The 19,503-nt window shown below is 52.1% G+C and overlaps 1 protein-coding gene across 1 annotated transcript; it reads right to left on the reverse strand.

Annotated features, from left to right (window-relative positions):
- Positions 1–15,100: 15,100 nt before the first annotated feature.
- On the reverse strand, positions 15,101–19,412 carry SIX2 (SIX homeobox 2). The gene is made up of 2 exons (XM_048057666.2): positions 18,454–19,412; positions 15,101–16,291 (listed from the first exon to the last, which is right to left on the reverse strand). The coding sequence occupies exons 1-2, from the start codon at positions 19,011–19,013 to the stop codon at positions 15,988–15,990; spliced, it is 864 nt and encodes a 287-aa protein (XP_047913623.1). The 5' UTR covers positions 19,014–19,412; the 3' UTR covers positions 15,101–15,987.
- Between the last annotated feature and the right edge of the window lie 91 nt (positions 19,413–19,503).

Here is a 19,503-nt window from a genome sequence, read left to right on the forward strand (position 1 = left end):
GCCTGTTCAGCCTGGAGAAGAGGAGGCTGAGGGGGGACCTCATCGCAGTCTACAACTTCCTCGCGAGGGGGAGTGGAGAGGCAGGTGACCTATTCTTCGTAAACACCAGTGATAGGACCCACGGGAACGGTGTTAAGCTGAGGTAGGGGAAGTTTAGGCTGGGCTTCAGGAAGAGGTTCTTCACCGAGAGGGTGGTTGCACACTGGAACAGGCTCCCCAGGGAAGTAGTCACTGCACCAAGCCTGTGTGAATTTAAGAAGCGATTGGACTGTGCACTTAGTCACATGGTCTAAACTTTTGGGTAGACCTGTGCGGTGCCAGGAGTTGGACTTGATGATCCTTATGGGTCCCTTCCAGCTCAGGATATTCTATGATTCTATGACTCTATGATTCTGTGACAGAGAAGCTGCATTTAAAATAATCTGGTTTACACGAGGAATCACTCCACTGAAGTTCAGGTGGCCAACAACCACAGAAAAGGAGGAGGTGAAATGGGAGCCAGGGCCCTTTCGTCTTGTGTTTGCTTCCTAGTGCTGCTCCCGAGAGGCAGGGGCACGCAGTGTGAGAGTGGGGTTGCTGCGGGAGGCCCCCCTGCAGCTCCCGCTCCACTGTGACGCAGGGACACAGTGCTGTGCCCCACTGTCACCGCGTATTGCTGTGCCATAAGCGGTGGCCTTCACTAACAGACAAGGACAAGGGGAAGTTTTTCTCCTTTAGGACTAGTGATCAGCTCCCAGCCAGCTGCATCATTAGCTTATTAGGGCCTTTTTCCACAGTGCGGCCTCCCAGCGCCTGCCGTGTAACGCCGCCAGCAGGTGGCGCCGCGGGCCCAGGCTGAGGTGGCGGCGGCCCCGCAGGTGCCTGCCCGAAGCCCGCCCGCCTGGCGGGGCCGAGCCCGCTGTCGGTACCGGGGCCCCGCTCTCCGCCCGCCGCGTGAGGGCGAAGCCACGGTGCGGGTGTCCTAGGGCACCCCCGTGGCCGACTTCCCGAGCCGGGGCCGCCTCGGAGGAGGCTGAGGGAGCGGCCGTACCGGGAGAGGCGGCTGGAGGCGGGGGGGACACGCTGGATGCAGGGGCTGGAGCCAGCTGGGAAAACGGGGAGTGTGGAGGAATGGATTTAACCGTGACGTGTGGGGAACGGGAGGATTAGGGGAGGGTTTGCTTCGTGGGAGCAGGTGGGCGAAGTGACAAATATTTGCATTATGCCTTTTTTTTATGAATGCTCCTCACGCTGTTTTGTTTCACGTGCCTTGGAAGCAGTTGTAAGGGGAACAAAACAGGAAAAGGAGCACAGTGACACGGACAGGTGTCCTGCAGGAGACAATGCGAAAGCCGCCGAGCGATCAACGTGCTCCAGTCAGAATGAGGAAGCTAAGAATAGAATGAGTCACAGCTCACTGTTCCCAGACCTGCGACCAGAAGCTATGGACAGCAGCAAGCACCTGGGACCCCCGCCTTGAAAAGGCTAGCGTGAATCACCTGGGGCTGTCCTGCAAGAAAAGAGACTGGGGAGCACCTCCACAGCTGCAAGATTCAATCCTAAAATGGATTTAGACACTCATCCATACCACCCCTGTTGACATGCTTGGAGAAGTGGAGAATGGGGTCCAAAGTCCAGTGTTAGGTGGCGTGGGTCCCCTCACAGCACAGTGTGGAAGTTAGGCCAGCTACACAAACTGTGAACAGAAGAGACACTGAAAGGGGGACACTGACCAGTCTGGCCTGTAACCATGGCAAGGGAATTGCAATTTTTAATAGAAGCTGAAGAAGTGAAATTGTGTTTGGGTAGACTGGTAGCAAGAGAGTGAAGAAAGAACTGGTGTTAATAGAGAGCAGACTAGTTCTTGGTGCAAGTGAATTTTGTTGTAATATGTTGATCAGAGTTGAAGTCTCCTCTGCAATACCATTTGAACCCCCCAAAATGATTTGGTTTATTTTGCTCTGCATGCCTAGATTTCATAACCCCGGAGCTCCATCCAGATTCTGCCATCAACACTTCTCCCTTTTTTCTAGCCTGTGATTTCTGGTTACACCAGATGGAGTCAGACTTTGAAGTGAGGGGAGGGGTACTCTTCTCCTGATGAGTACTGAACTCCTCAGACTTCACACCTTATTTTTGGAGATGTCCAAAATGCCACGTTGACCACTTCATGCTTTTCAGATGGTGCTGGCTGTACTTCTGAAGTTAGTTCGTGTAGGCAGGAGAGAAACTGGTGAGTCTTGCTCTGCCCACTCCTTGCTGTCTTTATGTTGTGTGACTAACCAGGGAACACTCCATTCATATCTTACCAACCCAGAACCTTCTGTATAATTTTAGAGTGTTAAGGTGTTTTTTTTTTTTTTTGAGCTTCCCTTTCTCAAGAATGTTGCCCACTTCCTGCCTGCAGGATGATGACTGTAGGGTTTCTCCCAGCCTGCTCTAAACTGGATACTAAATAAACACTTAATTTTGAGATAAGTACATTCAAGAGAGAAACCACTGATGTTGGTAGGAATGGCTGAGATACTTACCACAAAATAATAATAGTAATAATAATAAAATATATTGATCTCATTTGGGATTTGTTTCCTTACTTTCCCTGGGGAGTTGATCTTTTGGTTAGATAATTCTTTACTTTCAGATGGAAAATGATGGTTATTGTGATTTCCTCTTATATTTGACCACAGCAGGATTGTTCCACCTGTAGCTTGTCTTGCTGGCTGTATGTAACCTGCTGTGAATGTGTATACAGCTCAGAACTTGTTCTAGAAGCTCCAAGGGTCTTCTCCCTAATATGACATCAGTCATGTGAGGGGGAAATGCTGTGGTCCTCTAGGAAAGTTACCAGGAGTGGTCCCTGGCAAATCAATTCATTTAGCCAAGAGGCTACTCATTGCCTGAATCAAAGTTGCTCCAAGGGGGAAAAAAATAGTGACTAGGTGTGCAGTAAATGAATTATCCCACACAAGAACATTCCTTCACTGCCATCATCCTTCTTGACTGCTCCTTACACCTGAGGCTATAAACAGGTTCTTATTTTGTACCACATGCGATAATAAACTCATCACTTCAGGGAAACATTGGACCTATTTTGCATGTGCAAACTGATGGCAACAGGGCTGTCAAGAAAGAATCTTGACATGGAAAATTAATCATTCATTTTCCTATGTGATCACAAAACTAGATGATGAAAGAGAGGCACTAACCATATGTGGATTATATTAAATTATTTCATATTGCAATCTTACCTGGAAATTAATTTTAAATTCCTGAGAGCATGCACGAAGTTGGAAAGGTGCCTCAATGTCTCTGAAAAAACAGAACACCATATTTAATGATAGGATATCAAATCAAAAGAATATTGAGAGCAGTATTTGACATCTTCATTTCCAATCAGAAAGAGGAAATATGATATATATCACTGACAATTCCAAATGAATCTGGGCTTGGAAATATTGCTGAACTGAGAATGAAGTGAAGGAATCCAGATTAAAATGTGGTTAGAAATGAACAACTTGAGATTTGTTTGAGGAAAAACATACAACGTAAGGGTATCTATGAAAAAATACTTAATGGAAGTTAAAATAGGGAAACCTAGTGAAAGCCAGGGTGTGTATGCCCCTCTGCTACATTGCTAAGCCAGTCCAAGGTGTGATAACTGGTCTATATATTCGTTTTTGTCATAGAGTAGAGGTACGACAGCTCTCATTGTGATCCTACTCCACTGCCATGTTATGTTAAATTCAGGACAGTATTATTTGAACAGTAGAGACAAACTGGAGAAATTTCAGGAAAGATCAACAGCAGCAGTATGAGATTTAACAGAAAAGAGAGAGCTATGTATATATAAAACACTGCATAAAGCGTAAGATGTATTTAAGGGGATTTATCCTTTGGCTGGAACACGTCAGGATGTGTGTCTTTTCCCTAGTAAAGACAGAAAACTGTAAAATATCATCCCATATGCATAGAACAGACACCTAAATGGCTCTCAAGACAGTGCCAGCAAGGCACGAGTGGTAGTTCTGAGCGAACAGGCTCTGCCGAGATGTTTACCATAGGCTACATTATGCCCTATCAGATTACAAAACCTGCACTATTACTGTACTACGATAGAGAATCTTGATAATAGTGAAAGGTAAAATGCAGGTTTATGGCTTTTTTGTTTGAGAAAACAAAATGGTTCAATCAATAGCAACATTCTTCAGAGATCATGAGCAATGCCAGCCTTAATGGAGGAGTTTACACTTCACAGGTAAAGGAGGTTAGACTTGGTCCAGAACAAAATAAAATACCTTTGTGATAGTTTCACTTGTCTTTTCTGGATGATCAGGAAACTTATAAAGTGCCATTGCTTGCAAGGTTTGATCTACAAATGAGTTTTAAAAAGAGTTTGCATTAATATTGGGTTATCAACAGTTGCAATAGTTTGGACATCCAAACTTGTTAGTCAGTCCCTTGCCTGGGGTTGCTCAGCTGTAAAATGCCGAAGTGGCTTTTGCTTACAGGTTACTTACTTACCAGAAGGCTGAAACATGCAAATCACACTGGGTGCTCTTCCTACTGATGTTCACCGTATGCCAGGCAGCCAAATTGGCACAGCCACCTGTTGTGTGGAGTTGGTTGTGCGATCCCTGCAATACATTACTTTCCCTCTCCCCTTTTAAAGCATTTTTGTTTAGATCCCCAGATTTGGTAAAAGAGCACTGCATTGGAAAATCCAGCATTTCAGTGCAACCACAGACAAAAAATTAAAAAAAAAATAATTAAAAAATTGCCTTCTGCCACTTATTTTAATTGAATAAAAGTTATTAACTTGTAAATGACAGAAGAATATTGATTAGATAAATATCACTGTCAGTGATCTGCATATATGCAAAGCTGCAATTGGCTTTTTGGCCTAATGTACCCTTAGACTGGATGCCATTGCCATAGAGTTAAAAGACAAAACTAATTTCTTTATATTATAAATATCTGCTGCGCTATTTTACAGCTCTCTCCAGCTTCTGTCCTCACTGTTCCTCCTCTGGCCTCCCTCACCAAGCACTGCTGCTGTAGTTGGGGACTGCACTCTGGGACTTTGCACCTGAGCAGGGAGCACTGGGACCAGCGACCACAGGTTTCCACGTCCCTACTGCAGAAACGCACACAAACGTCGCACAAACTCTTCTGACCTACCCAAGAGTCAACATTATTCACTCCTTAGGGAGCAGGAGTTTTCAAAAAAAGAGGAAACATTAGTTATGCAAATGTGTCTTCTTGACACACATGAACAGGAGCAGATTTCGCAGATGAAATGTCAGTGAGCCCTGGTGGGAGTGGGTCTGTGATGGATAGCACTCGGCCACCCATTTGCAGCTCCACGTTGCCCCATCTCAGCTCCATGCTGGGGGCTGCCCACCATAGCTCTGCCCATCCTGGTCTCCTCCGCTGCTTGCTGGGTCATGAGCTGTGCAGCAGTGCTGACTCGCTGACACAATTTCATTTCTGCATGACATAACAGAACAGGCCTCGGAGATTCCTTTATAATGCCACAGATAGACATAAACAGATGCTCCAAACAGATGTAATCAAACACAGATGTGATCTGAAGATTCCCAGGCGGGCTCTGGGGTCCAGCCAAACTGCACGTATTGCAGAGCGAAGGCAGGCTGGAAATGCCGCGGGGGACTCACCTTTTCACTCTCCTGGTCCTGGCTGAGCAGGGCAGACTAGGCACAGCAGACGCAGCCGTGGGCCAGCTGCTTGCTGGGGGCACCTGGGGGCCACCAGGCTGCAGGATGGGCCTGGCCCCCCCTGCAGTGCCCTCTGCCCCTTGCTGGCTGCGCGGCTGCAGACACTGCTGTCCTTGGAGGATCCTTCTTGTAGCAGATGATCCTGTCAGGGCCAGCTGGTTTTTGTTTTTCGTTTTTTGTTGTTGTTGTTGTTACCAGAAGAGTGGGCTGTTTGGTTAGCAAGCAGGCTGCTTTTCCTCAGGAACTGTGGCCCTTTCACTCTGGTGGGTGGTGAGTGACAAGGCGAGTTTTCTGTAGCTAGCAGAGAGGGCAGTGAAGCCACTCCTGCCTGTATAAAAACACCTCTCCTGGGGCAGGTCTGCTGGAAAGTGCGGGACCCAGTGCTAAAAATTAAAGGTGGGAGGAAATGGACTTTGTTTCCATGTCATCCCTGTGTGTGGTGCTGCCATTGAGTTTCCACCATTTCCCAGTGTCTCCTTTTCCCAAACCTCCTGGTTCTGCTGTCCAGGTGTCTCACAGAAGAGGACACGTGCTGGAGGATTGTGGGGAAGGCAGGTCAGAAGGTAAACAGGGACAAAAAGCAGAATAGTTTTGCAAGAAAGAACACAGACATTTGTTTGCTCTTAGTGCCACCCAGAGCAAGTCCCAAACTGGAGGTGTGTGGTTGGTGGGCCAGGGAGAGTTGGACTCGTTTCAAGGAATTTTTGACTATAAAGAATTTCCTCATTTAAGATCCTGAAATACGGGGGTGGAAAAATCCTCGAGATGTACTTATCTAAGCAAATGCAATGTGCATTTCTATGACAGAGAAATAATCACTTCTTAAATTGACTCATGCTATGGGCTTGATCCAAAGTCCATGGAAAAACTCTGACTGACTTCACACACAGATCCTTAGGGTGTAGGTGGGAACTTTGCCATTGTCTTCAAAAGGAACGGGTCCAGGCTTTTGCTCTTGGCAAAAAAAAAAAAAAAAAAAAAAAAAAAAGCACTTTTCAAAAGATTTATAAATAATTTATTTGATTTTCTGTAGCTACGCTATTGCTAATAACCTTAAATACCCGTGAGCTTTAAAGCATTTTATACATAAATAGAAATTTTACACATATCTGCTTACATGATGTAAAAAAGTCACATAATAGAAAAAGTAATCATATGAAGATTGTATAGACTGAAGGCAACTTGCTAAAGCACACCTTCGAGTTCTTTATAATTAAGATCAACTGTTTTCTGGTTTGTGCACACAAACACTCTGCTTTTCGGTACAGCTCTTTTATTTAGCTTTTCTTACAGAAGTGAGCTAGGGAACTGTAGGCAGGATTTCATCAAACATAGCAGGTAGGGATTTTTTCAGTTGCTAAATAATTTGAAGACAACATGAAAAATATTGATATGCCAACATAAAATACTCATTTGCCAGAGTCTATATTGTCTGCAGAAAATACAAGTTTCAACAACGTTTCTATGTAAAAGCATTGTAAGACCTTGTAGTTTTTGAAGAGTTTTGAAGAGATCATTTGAAACAGAGGGGTCATTTTAAATTTATATTGATATCCTCTATATATACAGTAATAGTTTTAGGAAGAGGGTGAGGATGAAAAAAATCCCATAATAGTATGAACAAAACTGTTGAATTGTTCTAAGACCAAAAGGAAAAAAAAAAGATTGAGATTCAGAACGCTGTCTGAGAATTTTTTCGACGTCCCGTTTCTTTAACTTCATTTAGATTTTCCATCTCTCTATAAATAGGTAACGCCAAACTAAACTGATTTTGACCTGAGCTGCCCTTGTCCCCCAGAGCCGTCCTCGGGAAGCACAACTTTCCACTGACTCCAGCTTCATGTATGGATGACTCGAGCATGTGGTTTGCGTTCAAGAATGCCCCGTAAATATAAACAACTATTACAGCTCGAGTACATTTAATGACAAAAATGTGCTAATGCTGTGCTGCCTGCTCTCGCTCTCCGCATTGCAGCGCATTGCATTCCTTATACGGGTGATGCCGCTCGCCGTGCCCAGCCCTGCGGGGCCCCCCCGGCCCCCAGCCTTACCCACGGCCCCGGGCCGGGGGGTGGCACACCCACAGTGACCCCCGCTCCTCGCGGTTTCGGAATAGGAAGGTTTCGCCCGGAGAGGGGACAGGCGCGGGTGAGCCTGCCCCCGACGGTCTCCGAAAACGCCTGGTAAAACTAAACGCCCTGGAAAAGCAATAGCAAAAATCCACCTAAGAGGATGGCTGCTGGCAAACCAAAAAGAAAAAATCCCCAAACCATCCCAAATTCAAAAAACACCCAGCCCCGCGGCACGGACATGGAGAGGAGCCGGGCACCGCTTCTCCCTGCCGGGCCGGGAGCAGAAGGAGTCAGCGGCCCCCGAGGCCCGGGAGGGGCTGGCGGGGGCCGGGGGCACCTGCCCCGTCGAGGAAGGGCTTTTAATTAAGCGCCGTAATGACCTCGGCCGGGGAGAGCCGAGACAAGTGCTTTCGCAAACCTAGTCGAGATCTTTCCTTTACCCGAGCCGTCAAAGCCCGTGTAAAGTTACGGCCCTCGGAGGGTTAAAAAAGCATCTCGCAGCCCCGGCTGCCGAAGGAACCCCTGGCCCCTTTTCCCCCTCCCTCCATCTCTACACCCCCCCATCCTTGCCCCGCTCTGCAGAGCATCCCGGAGGGGCAGAGTCTTGGCTCTCCCGACGGCGCGTTTCGGGGGCGAGCAGCCTGTGCCGCTGCTCCGCCGCCTCGGGGGGTGCCAGGGACATGGGGACGGGAAAGGGAGGGACGGGGGAGGGGGGGGAGCCCTCCCCAAGGGGCTGGGGGACGCCTCTGGGTGCCCCCTGCCCCGCCGCCCCCAGATGACACGCGGGGCTCTGGCCCCTCGGAGGCGGCATCCTTCGAGGGCTGCAAAGCAAATAGTGCCTTGCAGCCGCTGTAATCCACGGTTTTCATTTACTATTATTCAATCAGGATTTATCTCTGTTTTTTTAGGAGGCTACTTTTCCAGAACTGTTACTCGATACTGATCCATTAAATCATTCCAGCTGAGAGATTAAATGTATGATTTGCAACCAGCTGGATTTCTCAAATGGTGTCTTCGCCTCCCTTCAGAGTATGAGCAGACCCGACGAGCAAACACTTTGCTTTGGCATCGAAACCCTTCCATTTGCCCGAAGATTACCACACGGAGTTCATTCAACGCCAACAGTATTCTCTTCCTTTCTCTTCACTGGATTAGATTTCCCCCGGCCATAAAATGCCTCCAAAAGCGAGATACCATCGAAATGGCACGGCACACAGCCCGGGCGGGTCGGCAGCAGGCTCAGACCTCGCCTCGCACTAACGCCGGAGCCCCTCGCAGCCCCTCGCAGAGCCGCCCCGGCTGCCCCCCCTTCGTGTGCCTCGACGTGCGTGGGGCTCGACGGCAGGCCCCGTCCTTCCCCCCTCCCCTGCCCAGATCGGGAGGGGTGTTTAAAATTAATGGCGAGGGAAGAAGTGCCCGGGTGAATATCTTCAAGGCGGCTCTAGCTGCGATCGGCCGGCACCGGTCGATGTAATGAATGCACCCGATTTAGAGTAATTAGGGTAAAGAGACAGAAAAAAAAAAGTTAATAATAATAAAAAATGGAAAACAAAAGCCCCTGAAGACTGGAAAGGATCCGGGGACTTTCCCTGCCCCGCCTCAGAGCTTTGGCGCGGGGGGATTTGTCGCACCTATGGAGGAGAAAGCAGCGACATTTTCGGGGCTCCCGTGTTGGGGGCGGTGCCGGTGGCCTCCTCGGTTGTCGTTCAAACCCCGCGGGTGGTGGGGCGGCTTCCGTCCGCCCCCCGAAGTCCCGGGAGCGGCGCGGGCCGGAGCCTGCCTGCGCCCTCGGGAGGTTTGAATCTGGGAGGTTTCCCAACCCTGCTGCTGCAGCAGCTGTCCCCCGCCCGCCGTGCGCGCCCCAAAAGCGGCGAGCAGCCGGCTTCCGACGGCGGGGGGGTCCGGGTGCCGCGCACACACAGCCCCAGGCCGCGGGATTCACGGTGTCAGGAGAAAACGGACGGGAGGGCCCGGCTGTGGGGTCGGGCCTCTCCCGGGGGTGCCGCCGGCTCGGGCAGCTCTCCGGCGACAGCGGGGACGGTAATGAGCCGCGTTAATTAACCGCACCCCGCCGGAGCGGGCGGCTTCGGACACCCGGGCACTGCCGGCAGCGCGTAGGTGGAGATGTCCCCCCACGCGTGACTTGCCACGCACCCTCGCGGCTCCCAGAGCCTGCGTGTCCCCGGGTCTCCCCCCCCCAAGGCCAGGGGGCCGCCCCGGGCACCTGCTGTCGGGGCTCAGGCAGCCCCGGCCGAAAGCGGGGCTCTGCGGAGGGACCCAGCAAGCGGGCGCTGAGCGGGGGGGGGTCTCCGAGGTGGAAAGCGGGGAGGGGGCAAAAAGGTCCCCCCCTCCCCCGCGGTCCGTGCAGCGGGGTCCCGGAGTTTGAGGCGCTGCCGTCTTGCCTCTGCTTCTCAGGTGCACCGGGACCGAGTCCCCGCTCTCCCCGCCCCGACCCCAGTCCGGCCGCCTCTCAAAGCGTCTTTCGGAAAGGTGGGATTGGGGGGGGGGGGGGGGGACATCTCGGAGGGGTCCCATCCCATCCAGCGGCTCTGCCCGGCCCCGAACCAAAAATCGCCCTTCCAACAGGAACCACTGGACTCCGTCCAACTCCGCAGCATACCCTGGGCTTTATAAAGTTGCACTTCTTTACTCTTCGCCCCAACAACCCTCGTGTTTTTTTTTTTTTTTTTTTTCTTACTCGCTGTTGCCAGCCAGTCTTGCCCATGTTGACACCCAGGCGAGCTACTGACAGTCGCTTTTCAGCCTCAAATGCCCGGCTCACACGCGGTAATTTTAACGACTGCCCCGGTTTTCACGCTGCAGCCTATTTTTGGAGAGCGGAGGAGCGCAAATGAATATTCCTGATGAAGGCAGCTTTCATCGGGTTCTTTACAAAATCTATGTCCCCTTTTCTCCCTCCCGCCCCCTAAATACACACGAACCATACCGAGGTTTGCATTTTTCATGGCGGGACAAGCAAGTCTATAAAAGGCATGTTTGTTTTTCCTGGCTGTTTCAAATATGTATTTCCTGGAGGACTTCGCATCTAATGGGGTCATCAGAAGCACATGTGCGATTTTCATCTTTCCAAGTATTTTCTCCTCTCCCCCTTCTCCCGAGCACTACTGTGTGCTGATATAACGCTTTACCTGCCTGCTCACCTTAGCTCCCACTAACCTTCCTCGTTTCCATATGAGTCACAGGCTTTTGGTAAAGCCTGTTTGTTTCCGTGTGTCTGTCTGCTTTTTTTTTTTTTTTTTTTGAAGACACGTGTTGGGTGGAATGTAGGGACGGAGACAAAAAAAAAAAAGAGTAAAATAAAATAAAATAAAATAAAATAAAAAAAAATAAAATAAAATAAAATAAAATAAAATAAAAAAAAAAAAAAAAAGAGTAAAATAAAATAAAATAAAATAAAATAAAATAAAATAAAATAAAATAAAATAATGAAAACCTTCACGGGGAACGACGCGAGCTGTCCCCGGCAAGGAACCGCCTCCCCGGCAGTGCCTCGGAGTCCCGCTCCCGCAGCACAGCGGGACGAACCGCTTCGCCCATCCGTGCTCGGCAGTTTAAGGACGTGTTTTTCCAAACCCCAGAGCCACTCTCCTTTAGACAAAACCCTCACCTTTTCCTTGTGTGCTGAAGCACTGAAAGTTCCCTTCAGTGTGTTTTTCTTGGCTGCCGGAGCCGCAGCGTTTTGATTCACTGAGCAGAGGAAGTTAAGGAGTTCTGCAGTACGGGGCAGTGGCCAGCGTTTTCATCGCGATCCCCCTACATTATTTGTCATGCTCAAGTGAGGGTTTGCTGAAGGCAAGAGCCTGCTCGCTCCGGGCTTCATTTGTTTCTCCTAAAGAAGGCAGGAGATTTTATTTCCGGCGCTGGTAACAGGAGCCCGAGCGCCTTCCACAAGCCCCCCTGGGCAGGCAGTGGGATTCGCTCGTCTTTTGGGGCCGAAATCCCCCCTCATCGTCACGTTGGGATGCTCTTGGGCCCGAGCTGCCTAGCCTGGGGCAGGGAGGAGAGGAGGGAAAATAGCTTTACCCGGGGCAGCCCTCCAGAAATGTGCCAAGCAGGCGATTTTTCTCCTATACGACGTGCGAATGTCTGCAAAACTGGCTCGTACCGTCGAAGGAAAACGCAGCCCCCATGGCAGCCGAGATGCGGCTGAGCTGTCCGGGGGTTGCTGCTCGCCCCAAGCTCCTGCGAGGGCTTGCAGGAGGAAGGGCTGTCACGACATGGGCAGCAAACCCCCACCTCCAGCAGCCTGTCGGGATGCTCTCCCGCGACCGGCAGGGCTGTCCCGGCAGGGCGGCAGGACAGACGGAACGGCTTTCTGTCCCGGGTCCTCTCCTCGGCCCCTCTCCAGCCCAGCACTGGGACAGCTAACAGTCACGTAATGAAGCCCAGGGCTGCCCAGCAGAACAAATCTGCTCGAGCACACCGTGAATATTCAGCGCCCTGCTCTCTAAAGGAGTGACTCCAGTTACCATTCTGGGGGCCGTAAATGCTGCATTCCTTATGTAAATTGGTTAAGGTCTGGGTTTGAGGGCAAATATAATGCACACACATTTCTAATCTATCTATCTATCTATATCCATCCATCCATCCATCCATCCATCCATCCATTTAACCATCTATTTATCCATCTATCTATCCCTCTACCTAGCTATCTATATGTTTGTGTATGCACTTATACGAGAGACCGAGAGCGGTTTACCCCCTCCCCCAACAAATGCCATGCCCCGGGAGGACCGTCCTGAGGGGCTGGAGGTGCCCCGTCTGCCCCGCTTGTTGTCGCAGGGTGGTGACACCCCCGTGGCCACGCTGCCAAGGGCGACCCCTGCCCTCCCACCCCCCCAATGCCCCCCACCTGCCCCCTGCCCTCCCACCCCCCCACTACCCCCCTGTGCGGTCGGGGAGCAGCCCCCGGTGAAGGGGAGCGGGGTTTCGGCGGCTTCTCAGGGGCGGCCCGATATTCCCATTGCTCTTGAGAATGGGCTCCAAAAGAAGTCACAGAATCAGGGAATCGGAGAATATCCCGAGCTGGAAGGGAGCTGCAGGGATCACCGAGTCCAGCTCCTACGCGAAGGAGGGCTTCAGCCAGTCAGGCTGCGCTACGGGGGCTCGGCGGTGGGGTTTGCCGGACCCCTTCCAAATTAGCCAGGGGGAATTTCATGGCTAAAGCCTGCCAGATCCGGAGCGACTTCTTATTTATGCCCCGAAACCTGCGGGTGCACCCTGCAAACAAACAACGCGGAGATGAAATCTGTCCCGTGTAACATAACGCTAGTGAATCATAACTAATCTGTTTAAAACCGAGGATTAGTCACGTCGGTTTCGGCATATTCCTCTATCGGGAACTTTTTTTTTTTGTGCGTGGAAAATCGGGGGGATTTGGGCTAATTTACCAAACATCATTACTAAGGCAAGTACGGTCCGATAAAATGAGTCTTAACATGTACGGCTTTTCAGGTTGCATTATACACCTCCCATCAGCTTGGCTTTAAGCTGTGTGCGCCCTTAATGCTAGATTGACCTCCAGATTTCTTTCTTTTTTTTTTTTTGACTGCATGATTTCGGTTTCTGGCTGCCTTTAATTGACTTCAGCGAGTTGCGTTCTCTTCCTCTCTCCATTTATAAGTGATCCTCTGCAATTTACAGTTTTCATCGCTCCTAGCTTTCAAAGGGCCGTCTCACCCTGTCAGCCCTTCAGATCGAATTCTGCCTCCTCTGTGCAATATGACCTTTTATTAACCACCTACACCCCATCCTGTTTTCATACTGCCTCTTTAAATGTTCCCCATCTTGGCTTTAGTCTTTCTCTAATCGTGTTTTTTTTTTTTTTTTTTTTTTTTCCTTTTTCTCCAGCGGGCAAAGCCTTAAGGCTTCATTTCGGTTTCGAGGCCATGTTTTATTAACCCAGACGTTCTGCTTTTCTTCGCAGATCCCAAACTTTACTTCTATCTCTAAAAATACTAAATAATTAACTAGCCAATTAATTCATTCTTTGTAATATTGCACCACTGCATGTGTTATCTTATAGGGAGCAGGGAACTTCTGTAGCCCTAGGAAGCAGTGATTCCTATACAAGCGAAATGTTTATTTTCAAAGGATTAAAATTCATAGCTAAAATTATTAGATGTCCCTCAACGGAAATAACAGAATCTGCCCCTTAGACTCGTGTGCATGCACGAACACACTCGTACGCTCCCGCAGCAGAGGCAGCAGGCGCATCTTCTCCGCTGCTGGAAAATGACCCCAAAGGGCCGAAATGGGAGAAGCATCACCCTGAATATACCAAGTAGCCCAGGTACCCTCTCTTCTGTAATGATGCAATATCTTGCTTACCCCAATGAACCACAGCATAACGAGGACACTATATTTATAACCAGGGGCGAAAGGGGTCTTTTTCGAGAACGATCTTCCCCCTTACTGAACTTCACACCCTCACTGCTAGAGACTTTACCGGGGCTCTCAGAGAACAGTGCTTTTATCGGACACCCACAAAAGCAGAAGGTGCTAATCCAGCCCCCGATTATATCAAATTAGGACATTGCCCACACCAAACTCTAGCTGACTGGAACTGCAGCCAGCGTCTGAAACCTGGGCACGATCTTTGCTGATCCACGCATATTTCTATCCCGCTTGAAACCATATCGTTTTCTCGGCTTATTTTTCACAAGAAACTCATTTTAGGGGAGGAAATAAGCATAAAAAAAAATCGGAGGAAAGTTTCAATCGGATGATATATTGCATTGGGGTTCTAGCAAAGAGCTGCTGGCGAGGATGACGCACCGTGGGTGAAACGCAGCGCAGCCCCACACCGGGCGACCAAAGGGCTCTGCCTCGCTTGGCTTCCAACCCTGCCCATCACCGTAAAGAAGCCAGCCTTAGCTCCTATCCCTTAATAAAGCAAAATTGCAAGCAACGTGCCTGCCTCTTTTGCCACCCCGTGCTTACGAAAAATAGCATAAACTACAAAATAATAAGAAAAAAAGAGAAGAGCAGAGCATTCCCGTTGTCACAAACTCCCACACAGGCTCTGGAGGAGGCATCTTCAGGCCCTTGCCTCTCCACCACTGCCCACCCCGGTGCACCGGGGTCGGGACGGACCCACGGCCGCAGTGGACCGGCTCCCGTCCCGGTGAGGCGGCGGGCTGGAGGAGAGCCCCGAACCGGGGGGGCTCCGGGGTTGGCCACCACCCGTGGGGAACACCGAACCACCGAGCTGCCCTAGCCCCGCGGGTCTGCTGCCAGCCGGGCTGAGCCCAAACGCATCCCACAGGCGAGTGATGCAAGTGCACGCCGAGCTAGATTTCTAAATTTTATTATAAAATAAAAGCAGAAATATTTTCCAAAGAATGTATTCACATAATATAAACAATAAACAAAACTAAGGTCGGGTGACTTGCTGTTGATACTGTCGTTTAAGTCTAAACTCGAGCAGCAGATCCTCTTCTCTCAGAGCCCGCTCCTGCCCCCGGTGAATGCCGCGGGCAGCATCTGCCCCCCCCCCCCCCCCCCTTCTGCTGGGGCCGGGCTCGGGCCATTGCTTCCTTTCCCACACAGCAAATGGCGAAAGCACCACATGGACAAGGCCGAAGAAGCCGCCTCTCTGCATAGCATCAGCTACAAGAAAGTTACAGAGTCTGCCTAGAGCGTGTCGCTGCTATAACTTGACTACAGCTTTTGTATTCTTAGTTGAAATTGTACATCGTACACCTGCCACGGATACATAACTACAATAGGATAGCGGAAGCGATGCGAAACTTCCCAACAGGCATGTAAACAGTGGCCTTGCGCTCTCCCGTCCTCCCCACCCCCCCAAAAAAAATTACAATGTGCGTCTTCACCCACAGGCTGGGCGACAAAGCAACACCACCGGGAGATTTGGAAAATCAAGGCTGGGAAGAGCTGCCCCACCGCACCGCGTTACGGCCTGGCATGAAAGCCACGGGCCCTGTCCGACAGCCCGTCCCTGTCTGAGACCAGCTTTAAGCAACCCTCCAGGCTTTTTACACCATTATTGCCCACAGACGAGTCCAACGCCTTCCAAACCTGCAGCCAGCCTGCTGCCAAAGGGCACACAACACTTCCACTAAGGAGTTTGTCATCGCTTTCAAAAAGTCTCTGGTAAGATTAAGGAAAAAAAAATACATGAGTAAAGGAGGCGCGAAGGAGGGAGCGTGTACACGGTTTTAAGAGCCCAGATCGACCAGGTTGGATGACATGGGGTTGAGGATGGAGTCCTGCAAGCTGTGGTGGTGCATGGGGTCGGCGCTGGGCACGGGGATGGCGCTGGGGCCCTGGGGGTGGCCCAGGCCGTGCAGGGGCTGCAGCCCGGGGTTGGAGCTGAGAAGCAGCGCGGGGCTGGAGGAGTTGTGATCCGGGGTCCCTGACGGCGTCTTCTCGTCCTCTGAGCTCCCCAAAACTGTCTTATTCCCGTTCATTGACGCCGAGAGCGGGTTGTGGCTGTTGGAGTTGGAATTCTCGTTGTTTTCCCTATAGGAAACACAAAAGAGGGAGGGAAGTCACCGGGGGGATGCAGGACCGGCGGCTTCCCAAACTCTGCAAACCTCCCGGGCCTCTTCGTCTGGCACAAAGGGCCAAGGGCCGCCGAGCTTGTAAACAAGAGTCTCCCACTAGCCCGGCGGAAAGTGTCACTTTGCCAAAACGTCATTTTCTGCCTCCGTCTATCGCAAAGCGTTTACACGGCGTGGGGAGGGAGGAAGGGGGGGAGGAAGGGAAGAGGAAGGCATTAAAAAAAAAAAAAAAGGCTTTCACACTTGAAAACTGCTCCCCGTGCTGAAGAGAAGCAAGGCCAAGGCGAGGCGGCTGCACGCAAGATTGCTCCGTGCTGCGGCCCAGCACCAGCCTGCCTTTCACTTTAGTAACCAGACATTTCCACCCCCTCGCCCCAAGCTCAAAGCATAGCCCGATATGGAAGATAAGGCGAGCAAACAGAGTTAACTCGCTTATTTCCCGAGCCCTGGCTGCTCTCCCCCACTCGAGCCGCCGTTCCCGGCGCGGAGGGCGCAGCCCGGGGGGGCCCCGCTCCCTGTGGGGGGAGCCCCGAGCCCAAGCCGCCTACCTGGCTGGGCAAGGCGGCACAGTGTGCCGGGAGGCACCCCCGGGTAAACACCGAGAAATCGCTGGAGGCTTGCCAAGCCCGTTCAAAAAAGGGAATTAACAAAAAAAAAAAATTTTTTTTAATAAGAAGGGTAAGATGGAGAGGGGGCGACCATCCCGTCAAGGCTAACTCGGCTTTTAGACGTAGCAGCCTTGTAGACACAGCCCTGCCTGAAATACTGAAGGCGTTTTAAGTGGATTCAAAAGCTTCTGCGGAAGCCTTGAAAACGCTGTCTGGCAGAGGGGCCCGATTCCGCAGGATTTGCTCGAGGGAAGGGGTGGCCATTGCGCCGACATTTTTTGCTCGGTAAGGGCCGCAGGATGTGGCTTGAGCCACACTACGGCAAAAAAAAATAAAAAGAAAGTAAAAATTGAAAAGAAAGCTCTGCTTGAACAAGTTGCTTGGGTGAATGGCAATCCCAGGAACAGTCTGTTTTCCAACGCCTTGAGTGTAATATTAGTTTGAGTGTATTTTTCAATGTCAAAAATCTTATTCGTCTCTGGAGACCTTTAAAATTTGATTCCTCGGGAAAAAAAAAAAAAGAATGGAATAAGTGTAACCTTCATTTCCTTTAGATATGCGAAGGTGAGTCCCTGCTATCAGCAATAAAAAGGATCTCTAACATCTCGTAAAACCAACACTTGCGGGGATTTGAAAGAAAATTAAAGCGCTAGCACCGTTTGGGGAAATGCGTGGAGCAAATCTGTGCGGAGCCCGAACCTGCCGGGCTGCACAGCTGCGCGGCCGCGGCGCTCGCCTTTTCCAAACCTCGATAGGCAGAAAAGCAAAATGCCGTGTCCTCCGTGGCACGGAGGTGCGGGAGATTTCTAATAATCTGTTAATTAACCGCGCAGGCCATACGAGCAGATCGAGCGAGCTGGGAAGGAGGCGCAGCGCAGCTGGGACACGCTTTTCGCTTCCTCGGCCCGTCCTTTAGACACTGGGCCGGCTGACGGCAAAGTCCTCCCGAGTACGTAGGCATTAACTTCTGCCGGCAATTAACGGCCCCTTCCCTCAATTCAACGAGAAAAGCACAGTCTCGGAGCCACGGTCGGTATGAGGAGATATTATATATAAATATGCATGCGTGAGCACCGCGCTGGGTAGTGAAGCCGAGGCGAGATTTCACGAGCAAGGGCAGAGAGCTCTGCCTTCTCTCCCCGTCCGCCCGTGAGCGGGCCGAGCTGCAGGGCGCACATTTTGGGGGCGCCCTTCGCAGCGCTCCCCCCGCCTTATTCCCTCGCCCCGCCGCTCCCTTTCGACAGCGGGCAGCCCGCAAGGACGCGCCCCGACGGCACGGGTCCCCCGCCGCCCCCCCGGCCACCCCTCGGCTGGTCAAGGGGCTCGGCCGCCTCTCCGGGAGCTTCCTTCCCCTCTGCTGATCCCGGACACGCGTGGAGCACCCACGGCCCTGGCCCGTCTGTCTCCCGGCTCCTCCACCCCGGAGGCCCCGGGCGCGCCGTCGGGGCGGCCTCCGCGGAGCTGGGGGCGAGCAGCGGAGCCGGGGGCCCGCGGGCGCGGGCGGGAGCCGTACCTTTCCTTGGCCTCGGCCGCTCGGTCCCGCTGCCGGCGGTTCTTGAACCAGTTGCTGACCTGGGTGGTGGTGAGGCCGGTGGCCTCGGCCAGCTCCCGCTTCTCGCGGGGGGACGGGTAGGGGTTGTGGGCGTACCACTCGCGGAGGACGCTGCGGCTCTTCTCCTTGAAGCAGTAGCTGGTCTCCTCGCCGTCCCAGATGGAGCGGGGCAGCGGGAACTTGCGGCGCACCCGGTACTTGCCCACCGCCCCTAGGGGTCGCCCCCGCAGCTTCTCCGCCTCGATGTAGTGCGCCTTGAGCCAGAGCTGCTGCAGCTTGGGGTGGTTGTGCGCCGAGAACTGGTGGCTCTCCAGGATCTTGTAGAGCTCGCGGAAGTTGCCCCGGTGGAAGGCCACCACGGCCTTGGCCTTCAGGACGCTCTCGTTTTTGTGGAGGTGCTCGCACGCAGGGAGGGACCAGAGGAACCGCCCCAGCCGCTCGATGTTGCCGCCTTGCTGGAGCACCTCGCAGACGCAGGCCACTTGCTCTTGGGTGAAGCCAAAAGTCGGGAGCATCGACATGGTGAGCCCTGCCCCGCCGCGCACCCTACGGCCGCATAGAGGGGAGCGGCGCGGGGCGGCGGGCAGCGCCCGGCATGCGGGGCCGGCCCCGGGGCGGCGGCGCCCGGCGGGGCCCGGCGGGGGTCACGGCCGGGCGCGGGGGGCCGCGGCCATCGGCGGCGCCCGGCCCCGGCGAGGCAACGGCTTAAAAAAGGCGAGGAGCGAGGAGAAAGCCTCGGGAGCCCGAGCGCGGAGGGCGTTTTCCCCCGGCCGCCTCCTTTTTGTAAGTCCGAGTTGCGAGAGGAACTTTGTGCCTCTTTTGTCTCCTATCTGCAGCGCTCGCAGCGGCCGCGGCTCTCCCACCCCCACCCCCCTCGGCCGCCGGTTTGGGATCTCCCTGCTTCCCCCCCACCCCCCTCCGCCGAAAGATCCCACATAATATAGTGGTAAAGTCCCGCTCCCTCTCTCCTCTCCCTCTCGGAGTTTTTCCCCCCTTTCTTTCTCTCTCTCT

Source organism: Anser cygnoides, chromosome 3 (genome assembly GCF_040182565.1).
Source record: "Anser cygnoides isolate HZ-2024a breed goose chromosome 3, Taihu_goose_T2T_genome, whole genome shotgun sequence".
Classification (NCBI taxonomy): Eukaryota; Metazoa; Chordata; class Aves; order Anseriformes; family Anatidae; genus Anser; species Anser cygnoides.

Bases quoted from the DNA above. Each gene is read 5' to 3' on its own strand.
- SIX2 (XM_048057666.2), bottom strand. From the start codon at position 19,013: ATGTCGATGCTCCCGACTTTTGGCTTCACCCAAGAGCAAGTGGCCTGC. The intron at 16,292-18,453 runs GTACGGCTCCCG...TGTTTCCTATAG, and splicing joins GCGGCCGAGGCCAAGGAAAG to GGAAAACAACGAGAATTCCA.